Below are 22,932 nucleotides of genomic sequence, written 5' to 3'. Positions count from 1 at the left end.
TAGAAACGCGTTAGACTACCAGACAGGTTTGCAGTTCTCCTCGGCACATCTGTCGTCAGGGAGGGGTGGGGAAAGTGACAGGGGCAAAGAACGAAGGTTAGGAAACAGGTCTGTCAGGCAAGGGCTTGGGAGGAGCAGCTCACCCTGGGATACAGACTGAATGGACGACACATGGAAACCAGGTGGAGCCTGATGGACTTGGAAACAGAGACAAGCAGATAGAAACACGAAGGAGGATGAGAGCAGAGTCAGCACGTGTGATCTAGTGGGAAATGGGACCAGTTACGGAGTTGGGATAGGAGGCAGAGTCACCGAATCCTACCTGTTGCAGACTGGGCTTCGTCCCTAGAAGTCACGAGCGGTCATGTGGGGTGGTTGATTTGGAGCAGAGGCAGAGGTCCGGAGAAGAGAGGGAATGCTTAGGGGTGTGGAGGTCACTGCAGATGACCCCAGGGAACAGAAAGAAAGGGGAAATTGCGCTCCGGAACCAAGGGAGGTAAGGGTGGGTCCTTGGAGGAGGGTGGGCAAAAGTGAGAAAATAGAGAAAAGGGCACAAGCAAAGACTTCAAGCCATTGTCATACAACAATAATGGTGAACAAGAAAGAAACAGATCGAAGGAGAGACTGCCACGAGACTTCAGTGGACATGCAGGGGAAGGTGGAAAAGAGGAGACGGAAGGGAAGGAAGAGAAGGGTATGTACCAAGAGTGTGTGTGAGTTCACATCCACTGACTTGTGGGGATGGCATCCCCTGGAGTTGGGCTCCGTGCAACCTGGAAAACTGAGGCACAGCGTGAAGGGAGCACGCTAGTGAACAGACTTTTCTCTCCCATCTCATCCTTCCCAGCTAGTTCAGGAACATTCCACGTCCATTTCTGTATTCTGTCTGCACTTGCTTGTGAGTGTACGGCTGGCTCTCTTCCAGGATAAATCATGTCTCAGCCCACACGTCACCTCTTCAGACAGGCTTCCCTGACCACTGGCCATCCGTCCCCCAGCCCAGGTATGGTCTATCACATCACCCTGTTTTAATTTGCGTCTATTTAATTTGCGTGATTTTTTTAATTTGCGTCCATTATTATGGAGATTGAGCTTAATGTTCCCCATTTCCTAAGAGAGTGAGGTGGCCATGATTTTTGCCCTGTGTTCAAAGCCCCTCAATTGTTCTTCCCCCTATTCTGGCCTCTCTTTCAGTCCAACGGCCTCACTCCCACCTTAGCTACCTGCTTGCCACCGTTGTGACTTCCCAGTTGCACTATGGGTCCCTCAAAGCCCACTTCATGGCTCACGTCCAAGGAACCTCCTTGATCTGTCCTACCGAGAGCATGAACGACACAGCGCCTCACTCTGCTCACTGGCCTTTTTCCTGCGTGTTAAGTCCGGTCCCTCTAACCAGGACCAGTGGTTCTCAACCCTGACTAAGCACTAGGGCCCTTTTAAAAAAAAATTTTTTTTTTAACGTTTATTTATTTTTGAGACAGAGAGAGACAGAGCATGAACAGGGGAGGGTCAGAGAGAGGGAGACACAGAATCTGAAACAGGCTCCAGGCTCTGAACTGTCAGCACAGAGCCCGACGCGGGGCTAGAACTCACAGACCGCGAGATCATGACCTGAGCCGAAGTCGGCCACTTAACCGACAGAGCCACCCAGGCGTCCCTAGGGCCCTTTTAAAGTACAGGCCAACCGAATTAGAATCTAGGGAAAGAGGGTATGGCGAATAAGGCGGGGGTATTAGTGTTATTTTAAAAAGTTCCCTGGGTGTTTCTAAGGCATAGAGAGGGTTGGGAACCACTGCAGAGGTGAAAGAAAGGAGCCCCCATAATAAAGGTAACCCTTAATGAAACACTGCAACTCTTACATTGATGTTCGTTAAGGAGCATCAGAAACCCAGGAAACTTGACATGTCAGGGACCACTTTTTGTGAACTTTCGTCTCGCCGTGTGCCTGGTTTTAAAAATACCCCAAGGGCACCTGGGTGGCTCAGTGGGTTCAGTGTCCAACTCTTGATTTCTGCTCAGGTCATGATGTCAGGAGATCGAGCCCTGCGTTGGGCTCGGAGTTGGGTGTGGAGCCTGCTTAAGATTCTCTCTCTCCCTCTGCTCCTCCCCAGCTCATGCTTTCTCTCTCTAGTTCAAACTAACTAACTAGATAGGTAGATAGATAGATGGATAGATAGATAGCTAGATGATAGATAGATAGATAGATAGATAGATAATAAAAAGACTCCCAAACTTGGTGCTAGAACCCCGCCCCTGCCCACTTTGTATCTCACTCTCCGAGGGCCTAAAATTTAAGGAGTGTCTCTGGGGAGGTCATGACACGTTCAGCAGGTAAATGATCCGCTAAAATATTCTATGTGTATCATTTACAGAATCATGTTGGACACCAATCCCAGTGGCGGAGACATCACAGCTGGGAAATACTTGGTGTTATTTTAACCACGCAGCAATACCTGAGCTGCGTGCACCATTACCAGTGTCTCTAAGAGCCAGACGTGCCCCCCGCCCCACCTTCACCGTGGTGAAAATTCTCCTACAGAGTAATGGAACTTCGCTGGTTCCCAGTGTAGGGAAAGAGCTCGTGGAACTCTGCCTGCTCTCCGGGGCACTCGGTCAGTTGTTCATTAACCATCTCCGCGCTGAAGCTCCACACCACGTGAGAGGTTTCATAAAAATTTCTGAGAAGGATTTGTGCTCTTTGAAGCAAAATGATTCAGGTAAAGAGCCTGGGCGCACTGATGAAATGTCTTCTCGGGAAACAAAAGAAGATGGGGGCGCCTGGGCGAGTTAAGCATCTAACTTCCGCTCAGGTCACGATCTCGCGGTTCGTGAGTTCAAGTCCCACTTCTGGGAACACGAGCCCCACTTCGGGTAAAACATGAGTCCCATTATTTTGGGGTGAGCCCTGCTCCTCTCTCTCTCTCTCTCTCTCTCTCTCTCTCTCTCTCCCTCCCTCACGGGATTTTCTCTCTCTCTCTGCCCCTCACTCACTTGTACTCCCCCCCCCCAAAAAAAAGAAAACAAATGGGATGCCTAGGTGGCTCAGTCTGTTGAGCATCTGGCCCTTGATATAGGCTCAGGTTGTGATCTCGCAGTTGTGGGATCGAGCCCCACGTTGGGCTCTGCGCTGAGCACGGAGTCTGCTCGGAGTTCTCTCTCTCCCTCTCTCTCCGTCCCTCCCCTGCTGGAGTGCTCTCTCTGTCTCTGTCTCTCTCAAAATAAATTAATTAATTAAAAAAAAGAGAGAGAAAACAAGACAGTCTTTTTTTCCTTTTCAGATTAACTAATCTTAGGGAACAGTATTGAAGGGTCCATCTATTTGTACAATTAATCTCAAGCCTTTCTTTCTGATGGCTCATTTTGTCACATGCTGGAATTTGGAAATTTCTTAATAAATCCTGTCTGGAAAGCAAATAAAAAAAAGCATAGGGTTGGTTTTTTTATTTTCAAGGTTGACTTAGGCCCATTTAGCTTTTATGTAACATGAAAGAAAGTTCCAGAAGTGGTTGAATTGTAAAGAAGAGGAGGAGAAATGGAGGCAGAGCATAGTTATCTGTTTTGTATTCTTTCTCCAACAAGGTCTCCTTGAGAGTATGTTGTCTTTACTGCTGGAAGACTAATGGGGCCCCACTGCTGGGCATCAGACCTGAGAAGCTCTGAGGTCAGTGATGACAAGAAGGAGAGAGCAAGAAAGCCTTTTCCCCCAACGAGGAGGAGAAAAGGTGAGTTCTCGCTGCCGGGATCGAGCAGATCAGAAGCCCAGATACCTTCCTACCACCTCAGACCACCCGAGAGGTGAGTGCAGAGCCCAGAGGAAGCAGGAACGTCACCCTTACAGCCTCCTGGGCGCTGGGACCTTCTGTCAAACAATGGCCACCCAAGGGTAAGGAGGACCATGCTGGAGTTACTGGCAGTAATATACAAATATACTGCAGCACATAGAACTATGGAGGCATTACGCTACGCACCCGAAACTAATATAATGTTACGTCAATTATTCCTCAATAGATGTATACATATATGCAGTGTAGGCACCCCAAAATACACCCCTGGCATAATGATTATTCTGAGCTGAAGGCAACAGAGAAGAAGCAGATACAAGGAAAGTTCTCTGCCTTCCTCCCAGTTACTTAAAAGCATGATATAAATTTGTGAAGGGGTTCCCCCTCCCCTCTCTGCCAAGAAGGACAAAAGTTACCCTTGCCAGCCCAGAGAAGGCACCAAAGGAAGAGACATAATAACATTTACTCAGCAGCCCTTGCCTTCCATTAGCTCCCCCATATATCTGCCTTCCACAGTTTGCCACCCTAAGAAATCAAAGTCCTTCTGCTGTGTCTGATAGCTCCTCTGAAAATATGTGGTCCTTTTGTCGAGACGGTGTAAGCGTCCCAGTTCTGATCACCCCTTTGAGTTACTCATCACTGGGTGCTCCCGTGTGTGCTTTGATTAAGAGACACTTATCATGATGAGCACTGAATGAGGTATAGAATTATTGAGTCACTATACTGTACACCTGAAACTAATATGACACTGTGTGGTAACTACATTGGAATTTAAATGTTTTTAAAAAGTATAGGACCAGGGAATGAATGGGGAAAACTGGTCGGCTCTCGTCCTGTTCTCATTCGGTGGTTTGCATTCTTTACGCCTTAGGAAACATAGAAGGAAACTGGCACAAGGCCAAAGCGACTGGCACCTACATGACAGATGAGGATATCGTGTCTACACATTTGAGGAATTACTTCAGAGCTTCTCACCCTCTCTAAAATCAGAGGTGGGGGAGTCTCGCAGAGAGACTGCCTCAGAACACCAGAGGATAAGACTAAGTTAGGTTGTTGTCTTTTCCATTCACCTGTAATTCCCACGTGCAACTACAGTTCCAGCTTCCGGAAAACAAGCTAAGCCTTCTTCTCATCTAAAAGCACCCACTTCTAGGGGCGCCTGGGTGGCTCAGTAGGTTGAGCGTCGTCCAACTTCTGCTCAGGTCATGATCTCACGGTCCATGGGTTCGAACCCTGCACCGGGCTCTGAGCTGACAGCTCAGAGCCTGGAGCCTGCTTCGGATTCGGGGTCTCCCTCTCTCTCTACCCCTCCCCCTTCTTTGTTTCTCTCTCTCTCAAAAATAAATACACATTAAAAAATATTTCCAAGGACCCACTTCTCTTCAGGCTCTCTGACCCACTACTCTGGGACATCATCGCTCAGTCAACTGAAAATGCAAAGCGTCTAAAGCCAGCAGTCAAACCAGAGTCCCTGCAGCAGAGCTCAGTAAGAGCACCCTCACGCCAGATGAGTACCTCCCAGGGTCGAGGCTGCTGGCGAGTAATGAGAAAGCAGAATACACACCTCTTTTCCGGAAACAGCATCCTTGGCACAGCGACACTATGGAAGATCTAACACTTATTCCTCATAGGAACCTGCTACTCAAGCTAGTTTTACCACTGCCTTTACTATCCTCAGCGGTGGCTACGTTTACCTTAAAAACAAACAACAAAAACCAAGTCGGTATCAATGGGGAATCCTGCAAATTGAGAAACTCTTTGCCAAAAGGGTGGGCAACTCTCTTCTCTCTGAAAATGGTGAACCTCCCAGGTGCTCATATGTTTCATACTGCTGTTACTAGAGTTAGTGAACAAGTGTGCGCAGTCAGACGGAAGGGCCTAGAATCTACGTCCACTTGTGATATGGAGTCGCATGGCCATAACGTCTATTTCAACACTACCTTAGACTATCTTGGATTCGATATTAATTATGAGCTTTGAATAATTACCTATGAGCGTCTAGGCATGTTAGGAATTTTTAGAGGTGCGTGTGTATGTGTGTGTTTGCACATGGGGTGTCGGATTTGTCTTTAAATATCGTAGTACATTCCAAGTTGCTTTGTCCTCCATATATCTGAAAAGTGAAACATTTATTCCACTTCTGGGGATATTCTCATTGACCCTGAAGGGGCCCAGGGTAAGTCTCCCCAGGGTATGCCACTTGGGCCCCTGAAGTCTTATTTTGAGCTAGAGGCAGTCAAGATCCAGTAGACTCAAGAGAAACAATATATGTAGTGTTCCCATACGTACAAAATCAAATTTGATTTTCTCCGGTTAATCTGTCTCATGTCAATTTAGTTCGTAGACCAACCAGAAGAAATTTTGTAGAGGAAAAACTTTTCCCCCAACAATGTTTATAAATAATTCTTCCTATCTTGCCTTGACTCAACTACTTGCCAGATCAACACCCGATAAACAAACAATATGCACTGCACAGGAAGAGACTTTTTTTTTAACGTACTTGGTCTCAGGACGGAGATTACAACCTGGCTGCTTAAAGTGTGGTGCAGGGACCAACAATACAAGCATCAAGGAATTGAAATGCATAATCTTCACCCCCACCCAAACCTACAGAACCACAATCTGCATTGAAACCAGAGCTTGGGTGATCGGTCCTCACATTAAAATTTGAAAAGCACTAGCCTAGAGCAGTGTTTCTCCCAAGGGAGGTAAATTGCTCCTCTCCCTGAGAATCACTGGGTTGCCCCCCTAAAAAGTAAGTTTCTCCATTCTACCACAGTGAGTGAAGCAATTTCTCAAACTTTAGATTGCCTAAATCTAAAGCTTAAACTAATCAACGAGTACATTTACTATAAAGACACGCGCACACACACACACACACACACACACACACACACACACGGCATTGGAAAAAATTGCAAACGCAGAGAAACCGCCTTTAGTAGAAGAACCACCGGAGAAGGTTCTGTTGAGCATTTGTAATGAAATGCAGAACAACCAGTTAATTGTGTTAGAGAGGGAAGGGAGTAAATTGTGAATAATGACATCATTACTCTAGTTTGTACACTACGTGTACGCCTTTGAAACATTATTTAAAAATTTATTTGATTCTAATAGGTTACTTTCAATACAGGGGAAAGAAAGCGTTTTTGTATCCATCAGATATGAAAAGAAAAAACTCAAAGTGCCAAAAAATATACATTCTGCCTTTGTCCCTCTTTTATACAGGGATAATCTTTACTTATAATCTCTGGTAGTGATTTTCTTTTCAAATACCAAGTTCAAAGGTGTCAGTCCGTCCCTGCTTTTCCACAGAAGAGTCAGTCTACTTTTGTATGTTTAGAAAATCCAGTGGGGCGCAATTTTCACTTTTCCTCTGGATGTTTGACATCAGAAAACATGACTCTGTTAATTCCATTTTCCTAAGTCCCTGCAAGATCCAAATTACCCCCACAAACATCATCTAGACATCGGGACATATATATATTGTATAACTCTCTACTTACACCTAGCTCGAGTTGTAGAATTACAAAATGATTTGCCTCATAATATTAAGTGTATTAAAAAGATTAACGCCCAAGACTTCGTTTTGACTTCACACTCTCACGGAAAGCTATGCAGAAAAAAAGGAGACATTTTCACAGGAACGGGAAATTACATTTGAAAAGCAAGAGCAATTTTTAACACCTTTGGAATCTTACTTCCAGAAAGGTCACATACCTCAGAGTATAGGATTCCCATGCTGGCCCTCCACAGATCTGCGTCACCCCTACAGCTTCTTGAATCTTCCGGAGGTATTTCTGATTCACATAAAATCCGTCCCGGCCCAGAGAAAGGTCTCTAGAAGTCAAGGCTGGTGGCAAGTCCTTTCTTCCCACACTTGCGAACGTTCTTCTGGCAATTCAGTCAGCCGCACACCTTCTAGAGAACCCAACCCAGGGAAACACAGGCATTGGTTTACAGCGTAATGACCCCAGTGTGTCTCATTTGATGTTACAACCCTGGGGAACCGGTTTCTGAGTCATATTTGCTCTTCCAGTACTGATGTGTGGGATGACGGGAGCAAAGTCAAGAGTGAAAGGGAAGTTCTCACCCCAACAGGAAGGACTCAGGGCTCAACATGGGGTACTGTGGGGAAAAAGTAGGATACTGTGTTTAAGACATTAACTGAAATCTGGTTTTCAGTGGCTATTGAGAAAGGCTAGGGATGGCCAAACTCACTTGTTAGAACGCATATGTCTGCCACGGGCTTGACTTTGATGAAAAATAATCTTCAAGAACTGTCACCATGGATTATTTGCGATCTTTCAGCACAGATAAGGTCAATTTTTTTCTTTGATGTTCCTGATTAATAAAAACAAATTAAAGTAATAAGTCAAGTGACAGATGAAGGTCAATTTTTAAGCCATATTATTTTACATACATGAATGTGTTCACTTTCTTTTTTTTTTTAATTTTTTTATATTTATTTATTTTTGAGAGACAGAGTGAGACAAAGTGAGACTGGGGGAGGGGCAGAGAGAGAGGGAGACACAGGATTGGAAACAGGCTCCAGGCTCTGAGCTGTCAGCACAGAGCCCGACGCGGGGCTCAAACACACAGACCGTGAGATCATGACCTAAGCTGAAGTCGGACGTTCAACTGACTGAGCCACCCAGGCGCCCCGAATGTGCTCACTTTCAAGGGCATCTTTGAGTAAAGCTTGAGCAACTCAAATTGAAAAAACTAACCTCTTTGAAGAATCAGTCCCATTTACATCCTAGTTAATTAAATTATCTCTAAATGTTTAAACTACACTTAAAGTATTACTCTATATTTTTTTTAATTTTTTTTTTCTTTAATGTTTATGTTTTTATTTTTGAGACAGAGAAAGACAGAGCATGAACGGGGGAGGGGCAGAGAGAGAGGGAGACACAGAATCGGAAGCAGGCTCCAGGCTCTGAGCCATCAGCCCAGAGCCTGACGCGGGGCTCGAACTCACGGACCGCGAGATCGTGACCTGAGTCGAAGTCGGACGCTCAACCGACTGAGCCACCCAGGCGGCCCAGTATCACTATATTTAATTTGCTTTTGTAAACACTTCAGTTCTGAACCTAACAATTAATACTTTCCCAGCTAAATGGTCTTATAAATGTAATAAACTTACTATCATAATAAGTATTAAGTTGTCTTAAATAGTCTGATACTGTTTATATATTCAGCCAAATATTTTATAATATTCAATTTTAAAATTGTCTATTTTAAATGAGTCTAAAATCATTTGGCTTATTACATATTTTTTTTAAGTTTATTTATTGTGAGAGAGAGCAAGAGAGACACAGAGATAGAGAGAGAGAGAGAGAGAATGAGTGAGGGAAGGGTAGAGAGAGAGTTTCTCTCTCTTTGAGAGAGAAACGCAAGTAGGCTCCATGTTGTCAGCACAGAGCCTCTACGTGGGGTTCTATCTCATGAACCGTGAGATCACGACCAGAGCCAAAATCAAGACTCGGATGCTCAAACAACTAAGCCACCCAGGCACCCTATGCTGTTACGTATCTTAAATGGAATCACCAGGCGACTTGGCCAAACGTTCTAATATGCCGAATCTCTTTAACATTATACACATTTTGTATACTAAATATCATACCAAATACTCACACGCTATCTCTGAACACAATCAGAGCAAAGCGTGAAAATTTCCCAGAATTAGAACACTCACACACACCTATGGGAGAGCTAGTTTCAACCATCCCGAGCAAACTGTCGGGATTCTTCCAATCATTGAAGTTTCTTCAGTGGCCAAGAACAGGGGCCGGGACCCAAGGCCTGAGCCTACATGTATTCAGGGAACTTCTTCCTACACCACTGATGAACACGATGAGCTACTTTTATACGTGTTATTACAAGAATTACATACTTTGCCTTGGATTTGGGATTAGGACCAATCTCCTGGAGTTTAAGAATTAGCTAATTCTTTGGGCTCCTGGATGGCTCAGTCCATACAGCATGTGACTCTTAATCCGGAGACTGTAAATTCCATCCCCACATTGGGTGTAGGGGTTGCTTTAAAAAAATGTTTTTCTTAAACACAAAAGAATTAACTAATTTTTCTGTTGAAGGTGGAAGTGTGCAATAACCACTAAAATTGCGGCTGACTTCCCCTTTGGCTTGGTTCGATTTTGCATTTTTTAAACGTCTTAAGACCTTTTCGGTGTCTTTCCTTTAGATGTAAGAATTAATGTTATTTCCACTGGGTACTTCATGCTCTTACGCAAATCGTCTGCAACCCCTTTTAGCTTCTTTTGTAACCTCTTTTAACTAAGTGGTGTGGACAGACCTCTTCACTCTCACTACCTCTCTGCTAAGATTGCTTCCTTCTCCACACTTCTTCCTCCCTGATTGACCTCGAGAGGCTTCTTTAATTTCCTGTCAGGATCCAAACTCATCTGATGGGATTCCGCATGTCTCTCTAGACTGCATCTCCAAGGAGAGCAGAATACATCACCCTAAAACACGCCTGTTTGTCATGAGGATTGTTTTGACTTGGTTGTTACTGAAAGCCTGCAGCCACACAGGAGAATCTCTGAAAACAGAGCGGAATCTACCTTTCTGTAAAGGACACCTACCCTTAGCAAAGAAATCTCTATTTTTAAGGTGTCTCCCTCTGGAAGAGTAGACTGACTCTAAATCTCGTTTGGAGATTAATTCTCCAATTAATGGAGAAGACAATGGCTTAAGTCTAGAGAACAAATGACGCTGTTTACTGTGTTTTTACCGGTAGCATCCCATAACTTTCCCCACCCTCAAACATCTTCTTTTTTCTTTAGCTGGAGATGGTGTTTAAGGCATTGGTTTGGGCCACTTCAAGAGATTTTACTCAGTTTTCCTGGGTCTCCCATATGTACACATGAGGTACGCATGTTACTGAACTTCAGTTTGTTTTCTTCTTATTAATGCCTCTTTCATTATGCAGGGTTCTCAGCCACAGAACCTCGAAGGGAAGAGGAATGATTCTTTTTCCTCCCCTACAGTCTGGTTTTAAAGGCACAAAACTATTATAATTATGGAAGAGCATCTGCTTCCATGTAGGGTTGCCTCTTAAAAACAAGCCAATAAAAAAGCAATCGACTCATTGCCATTGGTAAGAACACTCTAGGCCAATGAGTCTCAACCAGCGATGACTTGGCCCCCAGGTAGGACTGCCAGATTTAGCAAATAAAAATATAGGATGTTTAGGGGCGCCTGGGTGACTCAGTTGGTTGAGTAGCCAACTTAAGCTCAGATCATGATCTCACGGTCTGTGAGTTTGAGCCCCATGTCGGGCAGCTCAGAGTCTGGAGCCTGCTTCGGATTCTGTGTCTCCCTCTCTCTCTGCCCCTCCCCTGCTCTCTCTCTTTCTCTCAAAAATAAATAAACATTAAGAATTTTTTTCAATACAGGATGTTTAGTTAAATTTGAATTTTAGATAAATTTCTGAAATACCGCACGGGGCATGCTTATACTAAACAATTGTGTTGTCTAACTGAAAATTAAAGATATTTGACAATGTCTGGAGATATTTTTGATTGCCACCATCAGAAGTGGGGGCAAGCTACTGGCATCTAGAGGGTAGAAGGCCAGGAACGCTGTTACACAAATTCCAGTGCACGGAACGGCACGTCACAGCCGAGAATTACCCTGTTCAAAACAGTGCAAGGGTAGAGAAAACCTCATCGAGGTCAATGGGAGAATTTAATGTGAAAGAAGGGGACTTGGTGAATTACAGTGTTGGAATGGAACATGGTTGCAGACAGGGGAAAAAATCTTTCTCCTTCTACCCTTCTAGGTTCTTGGTTGGGGTTCTCTAACAGAAGATAAGTTAACAAGAGAAAAATGAAGAGAAGCTTGTTGTATCTCATATCTGTATAGAAGAAGCTCGGGGATGTGGAAGTCAAAGAGGTGTTTAGCATTTAGGTTATATACAATCTTAGGCTGATGGAAAAGAGGATCTGGGGAGGGGATGGAAGGAAAGGGGGAAGCGAGTTACGGACAGGTGACCAGGGAAGGTGCTGCAAACAAGGGATGTTCAGTAAGGTTTGTCAGGCAGATTTAAGTCAGTGTCTTCTCTACAGCTAAGAGGTAAGAGTGCACCACAAATTGCAATTTCCTTTATAGATGTAAATTTCCTTCATAAAAGGAAAACTTGTGCTCTGTTTTTCAAGCTTTTCTTGCACCTATTGGTTCTCAAAGGCCATTAGCTCAGAATAACCCATGTGCCAAAGAGGCATATTTTAGGGTGATAGATTCTGGTACTCCTCATGGTGAAACACTGTCATAATGGATAACTTTATTCATGATGGATACATTTTTCAATTTTTAAGAAAAATTTTTTAAGTAGGCTCCATGCCCCAGATGGAACCCAACACAGGGCTTGAACTCACAACCCTACACCCTGAGATCAAGACCTGAGCTTAGACCAAGAAAGTGGATTTGAGGCAGACAAGAGAGAAAACAGCAGGATGAGATGAGTTAGGAGGCCACTGCATTAGGTCAGCAGACAGATACTAGGACCTAAGGCAGGACAGCAGCAGTGGGGGTGGAGAGAAGAGGAGGAAATCCAAAGGAAGTAGAAATAACGGGCTTTTTGTTGAAAATGCATCGGGAGGCTGTGTTGAAATAAATTTCTATGTCCAAGATGGACTCAGACCTGCTCAGAATGCCACATCAGCAAACCAAAACCGAAACAACTTTCTTATTCTTATAAATGATCCATCTGACCAGAAAGGCAGTATTTGCACCCAGTCAATCCCCAACTGCCAGGAATCGGTGCCGATACGTAGTTCTAAGTAAGGTCAGTTACGCACCCCTGGCCAAGTAGTTCACACCAAATACGTTTTCCTTATTCCCTGACTGACCTGCTAGCCTTAGAAGGAAATTCCTGACCTCCTAGCCACGGATGCCCTGTTTCCGTGTTGTGCTGCTTCTAACGCTCTCTAGAACTCACTTCTGTGCAATCATCATCTCTTCGGGAGAGTGTCCCGGCACCGTGGGGCACTGACTCCCTCAATCCACGGCTTCTTCTCCCTTGAATAAAGGACATCACATGAAATTGTTTTGTTGTCGTCATTTGACAACTGTTGTCTCCTGGCACCAAATACACGTCTGCATATGTTGCTGTGGGATGCTCACACTGGCTCTCCGTGAGCTATGTTTCTCTTTTCCCCGTTGGCCTCCTGTTAGATTTCCCCCATAGGGAGCACTGGGGGAGGACAGTAAGACTAAGGAGGCAGAAAAGAGCTGCCCTTTCCTATGTGTTTGCTGATCCCATTACCAGCAATAGCCCTTGATCTTGGAAACGGCCATTGGTCTGGCTTTTTCCCTGCCTTCCCTAAACCAGCCTAATCACACCCTTTAGAGGTACCAATACCAACCATCTCCCGCCTCCAGCTCAACCAGGTGTAACTCCTCCCCTGAGCTCTTGTAGTGGTAGCCGCAAGCAGATAGTAACCCCTTCTCAATGGCTGGGCCCCAAGAATTTCAGGGTCCTTCCCACTAGCTCCTAAATGCTGGTAACCCCAACCTCTGTTCTCTGTTCCCCCAGTCCAAGAGACGGTAGCCCCTCCTGGGGCTCTCTGTCACCTCAATGTTCTCCCTTGGCCTTTTCAGACTTGCGATACCCACCGAACGGATTCCTTGTATTAAATTCTTTTGGTTAAAATAACTAGTGTGGTTTTCCTTACTGGGGTCTGACTGATAGAGTACTCTAGAGATGTGCAGAAGCTACAAATAGCAGGAATTCTCAAGCTGATATAAGGGACACGGGGAATCCCAGATCAAGGACCGCACGCATGTGTCCCGCTTGGTGCCTTTCGCCGAAACGCGAAACACTGGAAGGGAAATAAGGTGAGGGAAGGACTGGGGAGACACAGTCGGTTCCAGTTTGCACAAGTCGTGTTTAAGCACAAGTTGTGTTTAGCGCGTCTAAGTGCGCTTCCAATAGGAAGTTTGTTATGTGGTTGCATAAGTTTACAGTCAGAGTTGAGGCAGCGATTTGCTGACAATTATCAGCAAATAGACCCGTAGTTCCCAAAGTAAGAAATGCGAGAGGTTAGATACCTTATTAGAGTCTTTCCGCTCATACACAACCTGTATAAATTCCTTGATTGTATAGGGTCATTCTCCTTAAATAACACAACAGCTTTTTCTTGTCATTTTAGCACGTTTAAATGTTAACAATGGCTATCTAATCAAATAAGTACTTTTGCTAATCAGAATGTTTGCGTTTCCGAGTTTTATACGTCAGAGCTCAGCCATCTCCTCCCATAATTCTCTTGCTTGTGACCCCTTTTTATATTTTTTTGTTCGCTTAAAAGGAAGCCCAGGATTCTGAGGCCAAATTGCAATAATAATCATTGTTTTGTACCAATGTAGGGTTTTTTACTCGAAGACTTAAAAAATCTTGTCAAATTTGAAATCACTTTTGAATTTTCCAGTAATTAAGAAACTGATGGTAATGGAAAAAGGAAACGGGGTCAGCCAGCCCTTAAAATAAAAACATACATTGGCATCGTAAGTTTAAATGTAAAACAGGTCACTTAGCTCTTTAGCACTTAGGCAACACTTAATTCTCCGTGTGTTCTATTTCTGTGTCATCCTCTGTCATGTACTCACAGAATTAGTAATTATCATGTGCTTTCATGGAAATGCAAAGAGTTGGGTGCTCGGATGGCTCAGTCGGTTAAGCATCAGACTCTTAAACTTGGCTCAGGTCATGATCTCACGGTTGGTAAGATTGAGCCCTATGTTGGGCTCCATTGTACTGACTGCAAGAAGCCTGCTTGGGATTCTCCCTCTTCCTCTCTGTCTCTGACCCTCCCCCACTTGTGTTCTCTCTCTCTCTCTCTCCTCTCTCTTCCCCTCTTCCCCTCTCTCCCTCTCCCTCTCTCCCAATGAATAAGTAAACTTAAAAAAACTGCAAAGAGTAAACTCACACTCCTGGTCCCACAATCACTGGGATGCTATGATTTGTGTTGCTTAATTTTTTAGATAACTTCACGTATCTGAGACAAGAGCTTTTTTTTATTTCTTGGTAAAAACAGAAAACCGCTGACAAATCCTGTTACGGTGGATGAGTGTTTCGGGATATAACCAACTACTTCTGCAAGCTGTCCACTCTTCCTCCAATGACTCAGGAATGTGTTGGATGAATTAAATTATAAGGCTCTTACAATTTTGTGGTAAAACCAGTTTCACAGTATGAGACAAGCTATACTCTTTAGGGTGTGGGTTTACTGCTCTACCCCAGGACGGAGGATGTTGCCTACTTTATTTACACTTAGAACTACAATTTTCTCTCACTCCTGGTGCTTTGTGGGGCTTGAAAAAGAGGTGATTCATATCAACATTCTTGTGGGGCCTTAACGTTCGTTGCGTCACATTCCCTTCTGAGGTTATGAAATGCAGTCTCAAGTTTTTATGGGGTCTCATTGGTCTTGTTCCATTTTATAATAAAGTGTTGCATTTGGATTTTGTTGTTTTGTTTCTTAAATTAAGCTATCGTTAAGGTCACGGCTGTCAGACTTTGGTGGGCCATATTCTGATCCTTCCTCTTTAGAAATTGACTTATTTGGGGCACCAGGGTGGCTCAATTGGTTAAGCATCCGACTTCTGTTCAGGTCATGATTTCATGGTTCATGAGTTCGAGCCCCGCGTGGGGCTCTGTGCTGACAGCTCAGATCCTGGAGCCTGCTTCGGATTCTGTGTCTCCCTCTCTCTCTGTCCTTCAAACTCAGGATCCTGATCCTGAGATCAAGAGTCACATGCTCTTCCAACTGAGCCAGTCAGGTATCCTGCCCCCCACATCCTTATTTTTTAAGTCAGACTGTAAGTGGGTTGAACCTACTTTCCAACGCTTTGAAGACATCCAAGATCGCTCACATACTGGGTTTTCCCCCTTCCTTGGGACATATCAGAAGCCTTGGTTTCTTTTTTTTTTTTTATCTTTCCAGTCTTTTTGATCTTCTTGGACAGGAGGCATTCATCTGGTTCCAAAGGCAGTTTTGGACCCGTATATAAATGCATTTGAGTATGAGATTCTAAAAATTCTTCACATAAAATTAATGAAGCTGGATAATGAATAATATTCCTGACCTTAATGCCTCTACTCTCTCAACAGCAATACTCATTTCTCCATAGGCCATTTTGGGGCCAGAACTGCCTGCTCATTTCTATTCTAGGCAGAAAACCTAAAAAAGACCTTATGGTAAATAACCCATGAAATAGGAACGGATTCATGCATGCGTCTGAATTGCTGGGACCAAGGTTTGGACCTACTAAATTTCCTACACTAGATTTTTCTTCCTTGGCCATCAATATTTGTTTGTTTCTCTCATTTTAACTAATGTGTGCTCAGTGGGGGTGATATCACTCCCCGCTCCAAGCAAAATTACTTCTTGGAGAGAAAAAGAAAAGCTGATAATTTTCATGAATATAGCCCAGATATAAATATAGTACATAAATGGATATACAGTGTATCTGTGATACTAAAATTTCACAGAGGAGGGTCAATTACAGAAGGACGTCTACAGAGATTCCTTAAAAAGAAACATGAAGGAAAGTTTGAGAAACACTGCTTCGACTGATTTCGATCTTAATTTTCTAGTTTGTAAAATAAACAACTTCTGAGGTCTGAAAATAAAGAAGAAACTGATTTCCGAGCATCCTGCTGCACAAGCAATCCATGCGCGTAGCATCACCAAGCACGTAGATGTCACTCACCGCTCCGGGGAGAAGTCTGAGCCCTTTACGTGTATTAACTCCTCTAAGATGGTCAACAGTCCTTGACCACATTAAACCCAACAATGATTTAACAGGTGGGGGATTGAACAGATGTGTCTCTGAGGCACAGAGACATTAAGTAATGCACCAGGGTCACACAACTAATAAACGGCAATACGAGGGTCAAAACCCGCGACACGTAGTTTCAGAATCTGTCACTCTAGCCATTATCGTCTATGGCCTCTCTTTCGGTACACAGCCTTCACCTCGTCCAATGGGTGTGTGTGCACCTAATTAATTAACTTGCAAAAAGTGATTTTTGTGTGCGTGCAATTATTCACATCCTACCTTTGCCCTGGGACAGTACCTAATGACACTCTTTCCTGTCACAAAATGGTCTTCAATGTCGTGTTTCGTGATGACATTCACGTTTCCTTGGTATTGATGCTAACTGCTCTCATCAATTTAGCACTTACCATGGCCAACCCCTCTCTGCCAGGAGCTTCACGGATATCGTCTAGTTCAATGGTCAAAGTACTTCCTCAAGATGATAACACAAAAAATACTAGCTGGATGTATTGAGTGCTTACTATTCCCTGGACACATCTCAGGGACCACATCCCCATTAGTGTTCTTTTGCAATAACCCGCTGAGGCTGACACTGGTAGTGTCCCCGTTTGCACTGATGAGAAAACTAAGACTCTGAGAAGCAAAATTGTCTGCTGCAAATCAGCAGGTGGCAAGTGGCAGGACGCAGCCGAAGGCCCTCGGCCGAACTATTGGACACTCCTGCTGCCTCCAAGACACCGTAATGAAGTTGGTCTTAATGCACTTTAGTCCGTAGAGGCAGGTGGACTTCCTGCTGCCATGATGGCGTCTTGATTCCCAGACCTTGGCTCATTTTTGGCTCCCCAGACACCACTAGACCTCTAATACTTCAGACTGCTGATTGCGGGCTTGTATTTCCTGACCTCCTTCCAAGTTCAGCTTGCCCTGTTGCCTGACGACACGGGCATTATTAACTCTGACAAACAAATGGCGCAGAAGATAAATCCATCATTCTTAGAATGGTCCCCGCTCGGAGAGGCTCATCTTGACACCTGCCCAGAGGCACATGGCATCATTTGCAGCATTCTTTGCAGGTGGGCCAAACAGGAAGGCCAAATTAGCCAAGAGCTAGCGTCAGGTTTCCTGTGCGATTTTAAGAGGAAAAATATTAAACATGTAGGAGCCAATTTTTTGTGTGTGTTTTGTGTTTAAAAATATTAAGTAGGAAGAAAAGTAACAAAGTGTTCACATTTACTGTGGCTATTTTATATCTCCAAGGAGACGATGATTAAAAAAATGCTATTTTCCAACTATCATCTTCCATGTTTCAATGTGTGTCTTTGAAATTGTAAAAAAAGAGAGATATATGCAAAACCATTCCCCAAGGGGGAAAAAATAAACTTTCCTGAAGGAAATTGATGGTGTGGCCAAGTTAGTGAGCTGAGCTCCCCGTGAGTTTTTGAACCTAGTTTGAACCAAATAGTGACACTTAGTTAGCAATTCTCACCCTTCGGGGACTATATTCAGGACTTTGGCAGTGATTCAGGACGAAACAAAGTAAGGGAGAAGGAAAGAACAATCTGACAAAGAAAGATGTGAAAGATGTGAAATACGAGCCCTTCCTATACATACATTCAGCCCACAGATTCAGCATGGGGGCCAAGGGCAGGCAGACCCAAGATGGGCCCCTCGGGCGTGAAGGTCATTTTGAGTTAAATGCAATCAAAACCCAGCAAATTCAGAAAAAAGCTCTTTACCTCCCCACTGGACTGCCCAAAAGAATTCAGATAGAGGACTTGCTCCAGTAAGAGAGCGATCACTACCGTTAACTATGTTATGATATGAGGAGTAGTAGAGAGGGAGGAGCCTAGCAAGGGCTGTGTGATCAAAGTCCTCTGTCCTACTGTTTCTGAAGGGCCCAGTATACATTCGTTTACAAACATTTGCTCTTTATCTTCCCGTGAAGTGCATTCTTTCCTTTGAAGTCCCAGACCCCTCGCCACTTCTCCTCAATTCAAACTCACACATATACCTCATTTTGCCTGACTGCCTTTGGAATTCCCACGTCTACGTGGATTCCACACACACACAAAATTAAATTTGGTTTTCTCCTGTTAGTCTGTCTCATGTCAATGGCAATTGGCTTCTTAGTCCAGCCAGAAGGGTCTTGAAGGGCAGAGAGAATTCTTCCTCCTCAGCATCGGTTAAAGCACACAAAGAAGCTTGATGATCCAAGGTGGAACATTCCATACGTTTTCAGGTGTTTGATGTCCCGCAAGGTTTAACCCCAGAACAGATGGAATGTAAGACGTGACGGCCACTCTGGAAAGTTTTTTGGAAATATGTACTGCAGTCCTTCACATGAATATCCTAGGACCAGAAAACTCGTTTTAGAAACTTAAAATAAAATTTTTTTAATGTTTATTTATTTTTGAGAGACAGAGACAGAGTGCGAGCAGGGGAGGGGCAGAGAGAGAGGAAGACACAGAATCCGAAGCAGGCTCCAGGCTCCGAGCTGTCAGCAAAGAGCCTGATGCGGGGTTTGAACTCACGAACCATGAGATCATGACCTGAGTGGAAGTTAGACACTTAACCGACTGAGCCGCCCAGGCACCCCCAGAAAATTCTATTCTTAGTATACACTTAACCCAAATGGAAATAGCAAAGACATCAAAAAATGTTCAGGTGGCATTATTTGTCATAGACAAAGTTGGACTCCACCCAAATTCCATAAACTGTGGAAGAGATCAATAACTTTTGTTACGGCAATATATGGAATACTACATAACGGTACAAATGAACAGACCGTTGTCACATGCAAACATATGGGTGAATCCCACAAACATAACGTCGAGCAAAGAACCCAGACACAAAAGAGCACGTACATACAATTCCATTTTTTATGAAGTTCAAAAAAGCAAACTAATACAAGATATTAGAATCAGAGTAGTGGTTATCTTAGGCGAAGGGATGGAAATGGTCATTGGGAGGCACTTGAGAGAGTTTCTGGGTACTGCTAATGTTCTATTTCTTGACCTGGGGTAGGAATTCCCAGGTATCTTAACTTTAGGATAATTAATTGAGCTTATGATTTGCACATGTCCCTACACGTATGCTACTCTTAAGCATCACACACACACACACACACACACACACACACATCAAGGCTTCTACCCAATGAATAGACTTACACCTCGAACAAATACGATTTTCTAGGATCCTCTCTCCCCCAGTGCTGCATCCCCACTCCCACCAGCCCACCATCCTCTTAGAGAATCCTCCCACCTCCAGTCCTGCCGTCCCCTTGCTGCCCCAGTGGTGCTGACTGAGTCACACTTGTGGTTGTGGTAGGCCTTGGACACCTGTAGCACCTGCCCCCTCCTACCCCAGCATCACCCATGGCCAAATAAGAAGCCATCTTGTTTGTGAAACATGATAGGAGAAACTGGAATCTGGCCACATCCCTCTTCTTTTTCTAGAAGGATCCTGCTGTGCCCTGACAAAGCACCCAAAACAGTCAGGGGGAAAGCAGAAGTATCATTACTAGTTAGAGTGCCATCTGGTGTATTTTCGGCCAAGTGGCTCTAACATCTCTGCTACGAGTCATGGAATTTAGGGCTTTTCCCTGAAGAACATTATAGACCTCTGTCTTTGGACTTAACCTTTGACAAAGTCCTAATAATTCCTGTCATATATCAATTGGAGAAATCTAGAATAACTACTGATGTAGTGGACATTTGTCTTTTTTTTTTCCTGTTATCCTGAACAAGCTATGTTTGGAGACTTTCCCACTATGGAAACTATAGGAAAATAAATATTGGATTTCCCGGACTCCCTTTACATCAGGCATCACATGACCTAGGGGCCACCAGTTAGAAGCACCTGTCACATGAACTTAGAATCGGAAGATCAGAAGAGAAAAGTCCGAGACTGCCATTTCCGTTCTAGTGACCGTCCTCCATTTCTAAAGACAGCAAAGGAGCAATTTCAGCAGCAGCGAGGTGTAAGGACTAAAGGTTTGAAATTTCACTCTACTTACAGGCTAATAGGCTCACCTGCCAGTTTCATGGATGCTGGTAGAAGATGCTAAACCCTTCGGTCAGAGACACAGGGCTCTATTACTCAAAGCACATCAAACATCATGAACATTTGCACATACAGCAGGTGCCGTTGGCCCTAATTCTCATGGGAGCAAAGCAGATGGGCCAGACAGATGCCTGAACACAGGGGAACACACTGGATCTTTTATAATAGGCAGTAAGCATGTCTAACCTTTGTTCTGTAGGGAAATATTGTCTTTACCTTCCAAGGAGATATATATATATATATATATATATATATATATATATATAACAGTTTTACTGTTTTTTACTGTTTACTGTTTACTGGTTTTACCGTTATACAGTAAATATATAACAGTATATATATATATATAGGTAAAACCAGTAAACAGTAAACAGTAAAAAACAGTAAAACTGTTTTATATATATATATGTGTGTATATATATATATATATATATACATATATATATATGACAGTAAAACCATATGTATATATATGATTTTACTATTAAAATTTTGGTCTATTTCCATCCAGTTATGTTTTTCCTTCCGTAGGTTTTTGTGTGTTTCATTTACATAGTTACGATTAAATTGGATATGCGGTCAAATTGGATAAATGTAGTTACAATCAAATATGTAAACCAACATACATTGGTATTTTGCTATATATACTCTAGGTAACTGCCGAACCTTTATTTGGAGCAGGCTATGTAGTATTCCATAGCAGATATAACTGCACAGATTTTTATATTCTCTTATGGATGTTTGGTCTGTTTCTTTTAGCACTAGGAAGAATATATTTGGCTGTAAATTACGTTCTATATTTGAGAAGATGTCTGTGAGGTAGATCTAGTCATTTGATTTCTGGGAAACTAGAGATACAAAAATCTTTGAAGGTTGTCATTCATTTCACTGAATTACCTTCCCAGTCATGTTGGTGACAATTCATCCTCTGTGCATGCTGTCAAAATGGAAGTGACCATTTTATCACACCCTCACCAGCATCTTTGTTAATTCAATGTAATGAAAAACAGCACCTCTTTAAAATATGCACATTTGTCCCGGATGGATAGTCTGCAACAAAGGCAACCAGGACCTCTGTTTGTAAGACATGAAGAAAAGCAAGGCGCCAATGGAGAAATGTCTCCTAACCCGGGGTTCCATGACCAGGGTTGATGAAATCGGACGTGTTAATTGCAGTGACTCAACTGAACAATGGTACCCGTGGTGCCTTTACCAGACCAGTTTTGCATCATTGTTTCCGGCATTGGCTCTGGCTGCATGGTCTACAAACCTGATTCTTGGACCCGTTTGGAGTTAGTCAGTCAGCTCTGGCCAATATTTTCTGCTTGGTTTCTCTCACTCACACCTGCACATTCTGACTGACACACTAAAGACGTGGTGACTTCATTGGAAAATGCCTATGCATATCCATTTCTTGCCCTTTATTTTTCTTGGTTCACTTAGTCTCTTAGATGTTGGGTAAACCATCTGCTGTCTCATCCACTAAAGATATAAGATACCTATCTCCTAGTCCAGTCTTAAAGAAAAACGAAGTGGGTTCTGTATCACCCACAGCTCCTGGAGCTGAGGTTAAATCCCCAGATAACACACTTCTTTTTTTTTTACTGGTTATTTATGTAGTCTTGAGAGATAGAGAGTGAGAAGGGGAGGGGCAAAGCAGGAGAGAGAGAGGATCCCAAGCAGGCTCAGCACTTGAGCGGGGCTTGAGGCTTGAGCGGGGCTCAACTCACGACCTGAGCTGAAATCAAGCTTAATTTACCGAGCTACCCAGGAATCCTCCCCTCCCCCACCAGATAATACACTTTCTGAATCATTAGACTCCGGGTTTTGGATCCCTGGCCTGCAAGTTGCTAGGACCCAGGAGATTTTGTCTTAACCTAGGATATAATGAAGCTCGGCTTCATGAGGACCACTGATGAGTTTATACACGTGTTGACCGTGTACTCCACCGCAGAGCTTCCGAGGATAGAGTTTCACGGGAGCAAAGCACACGTGGTGATGACGAAATGTAAAGTTAGACTTACGTGTCCTGAGTGACGTTAAGTGAACACCTGGCTGGTTCTTTCTAGACCGACATGGTCCTTCATGTGCCCTTGAACTCCATGATGTCCGAGAAAAGAACATGGGAGTTTCTGTGGGGCAATGACCAGCCCTCCAGGATTAGGATGACAGACGTCACTGAAAAGTATCGACACGACCTTAATCAGGGGCATGCGGCTGGCTCGGTCAGTGGAGCGTGCAACTCCCGATCTTGGGGTCATGAGTTCGAGCCCCATGTTGG

General features: G+C 43.8%; 1 protein-coding gene and 1 long non-coding RNA gene across 4 annotated transcripts in view; both read right to left on the bottom strand.

The window, feature by feature from the left end:
• ANKRD22 (ankyrin repeat domain 22) overlaps window positions 1-15,788 on the bottom strand; it is a 31,496-nt gene extending 15,708 nt beyond the window's left edge. The window contains exons 1-3 of one of the 3 annotated variants that reach the window (XM_019430059.2): window positions 15,643-15,788; window positions 8,004-8,126; window positions 7,503-7,910 (exon numbers count right to left, since the gene is read on the bottom strand). In XM_019430059.2, the coding sequence (XP_019285604.1) occupies window positions 7,503-7,523 (21 nt within the window). In that variant the 5' untranslated portion in view covers window positions 7,524-7,910; window positions 8,004-8,126; window positions 15,643-15,788. The remainder of the gene's footprint in view (window positions 1-7,502; window positions 7,911-8,003; window positions 8,127-15,642) is intronic. The other 2 variants (XM_019430060.2, XM_019430061.2) reach the window with 2 other exon arrangements.
• A 741-nt stretch (window positions 15,789-16,529) lies between these two features.
• Window positions 16,530-22,932, bottom strand: LOC109255422 (uncharacterized). The gene is made up of 3 exons (XR_002075233.2): window positions 22,676-22,932; window positions 18,598-18,935; window positions 16,530-17,708 (listed from the first exon to the last, which is right to left on the bottom strand). It is a non-coding gene; the product is annotated as an uncharacterized LOC109255422 (long non-coding RNA).

Source organism: Panthera pardus, unplaced genomic scaffold (genome assembly GCF_024362965.1).
Source record: "Panthera pardus isolate Hobbes unplaced genomic scaffold, ASM2436296v1 HiC_scaffold_22, whole genome shotgun sequence".
Lineage (NCBI taxonomy): Eukaryota > Metazoa > Chordata > Mammalia > Carnivora > Felidae > Panthera > Panthera pardus.
Note: the sequence above shows the minus strand (reverse complement) of the source record. Positions and strands in the feature narration are given on the sequence as shown.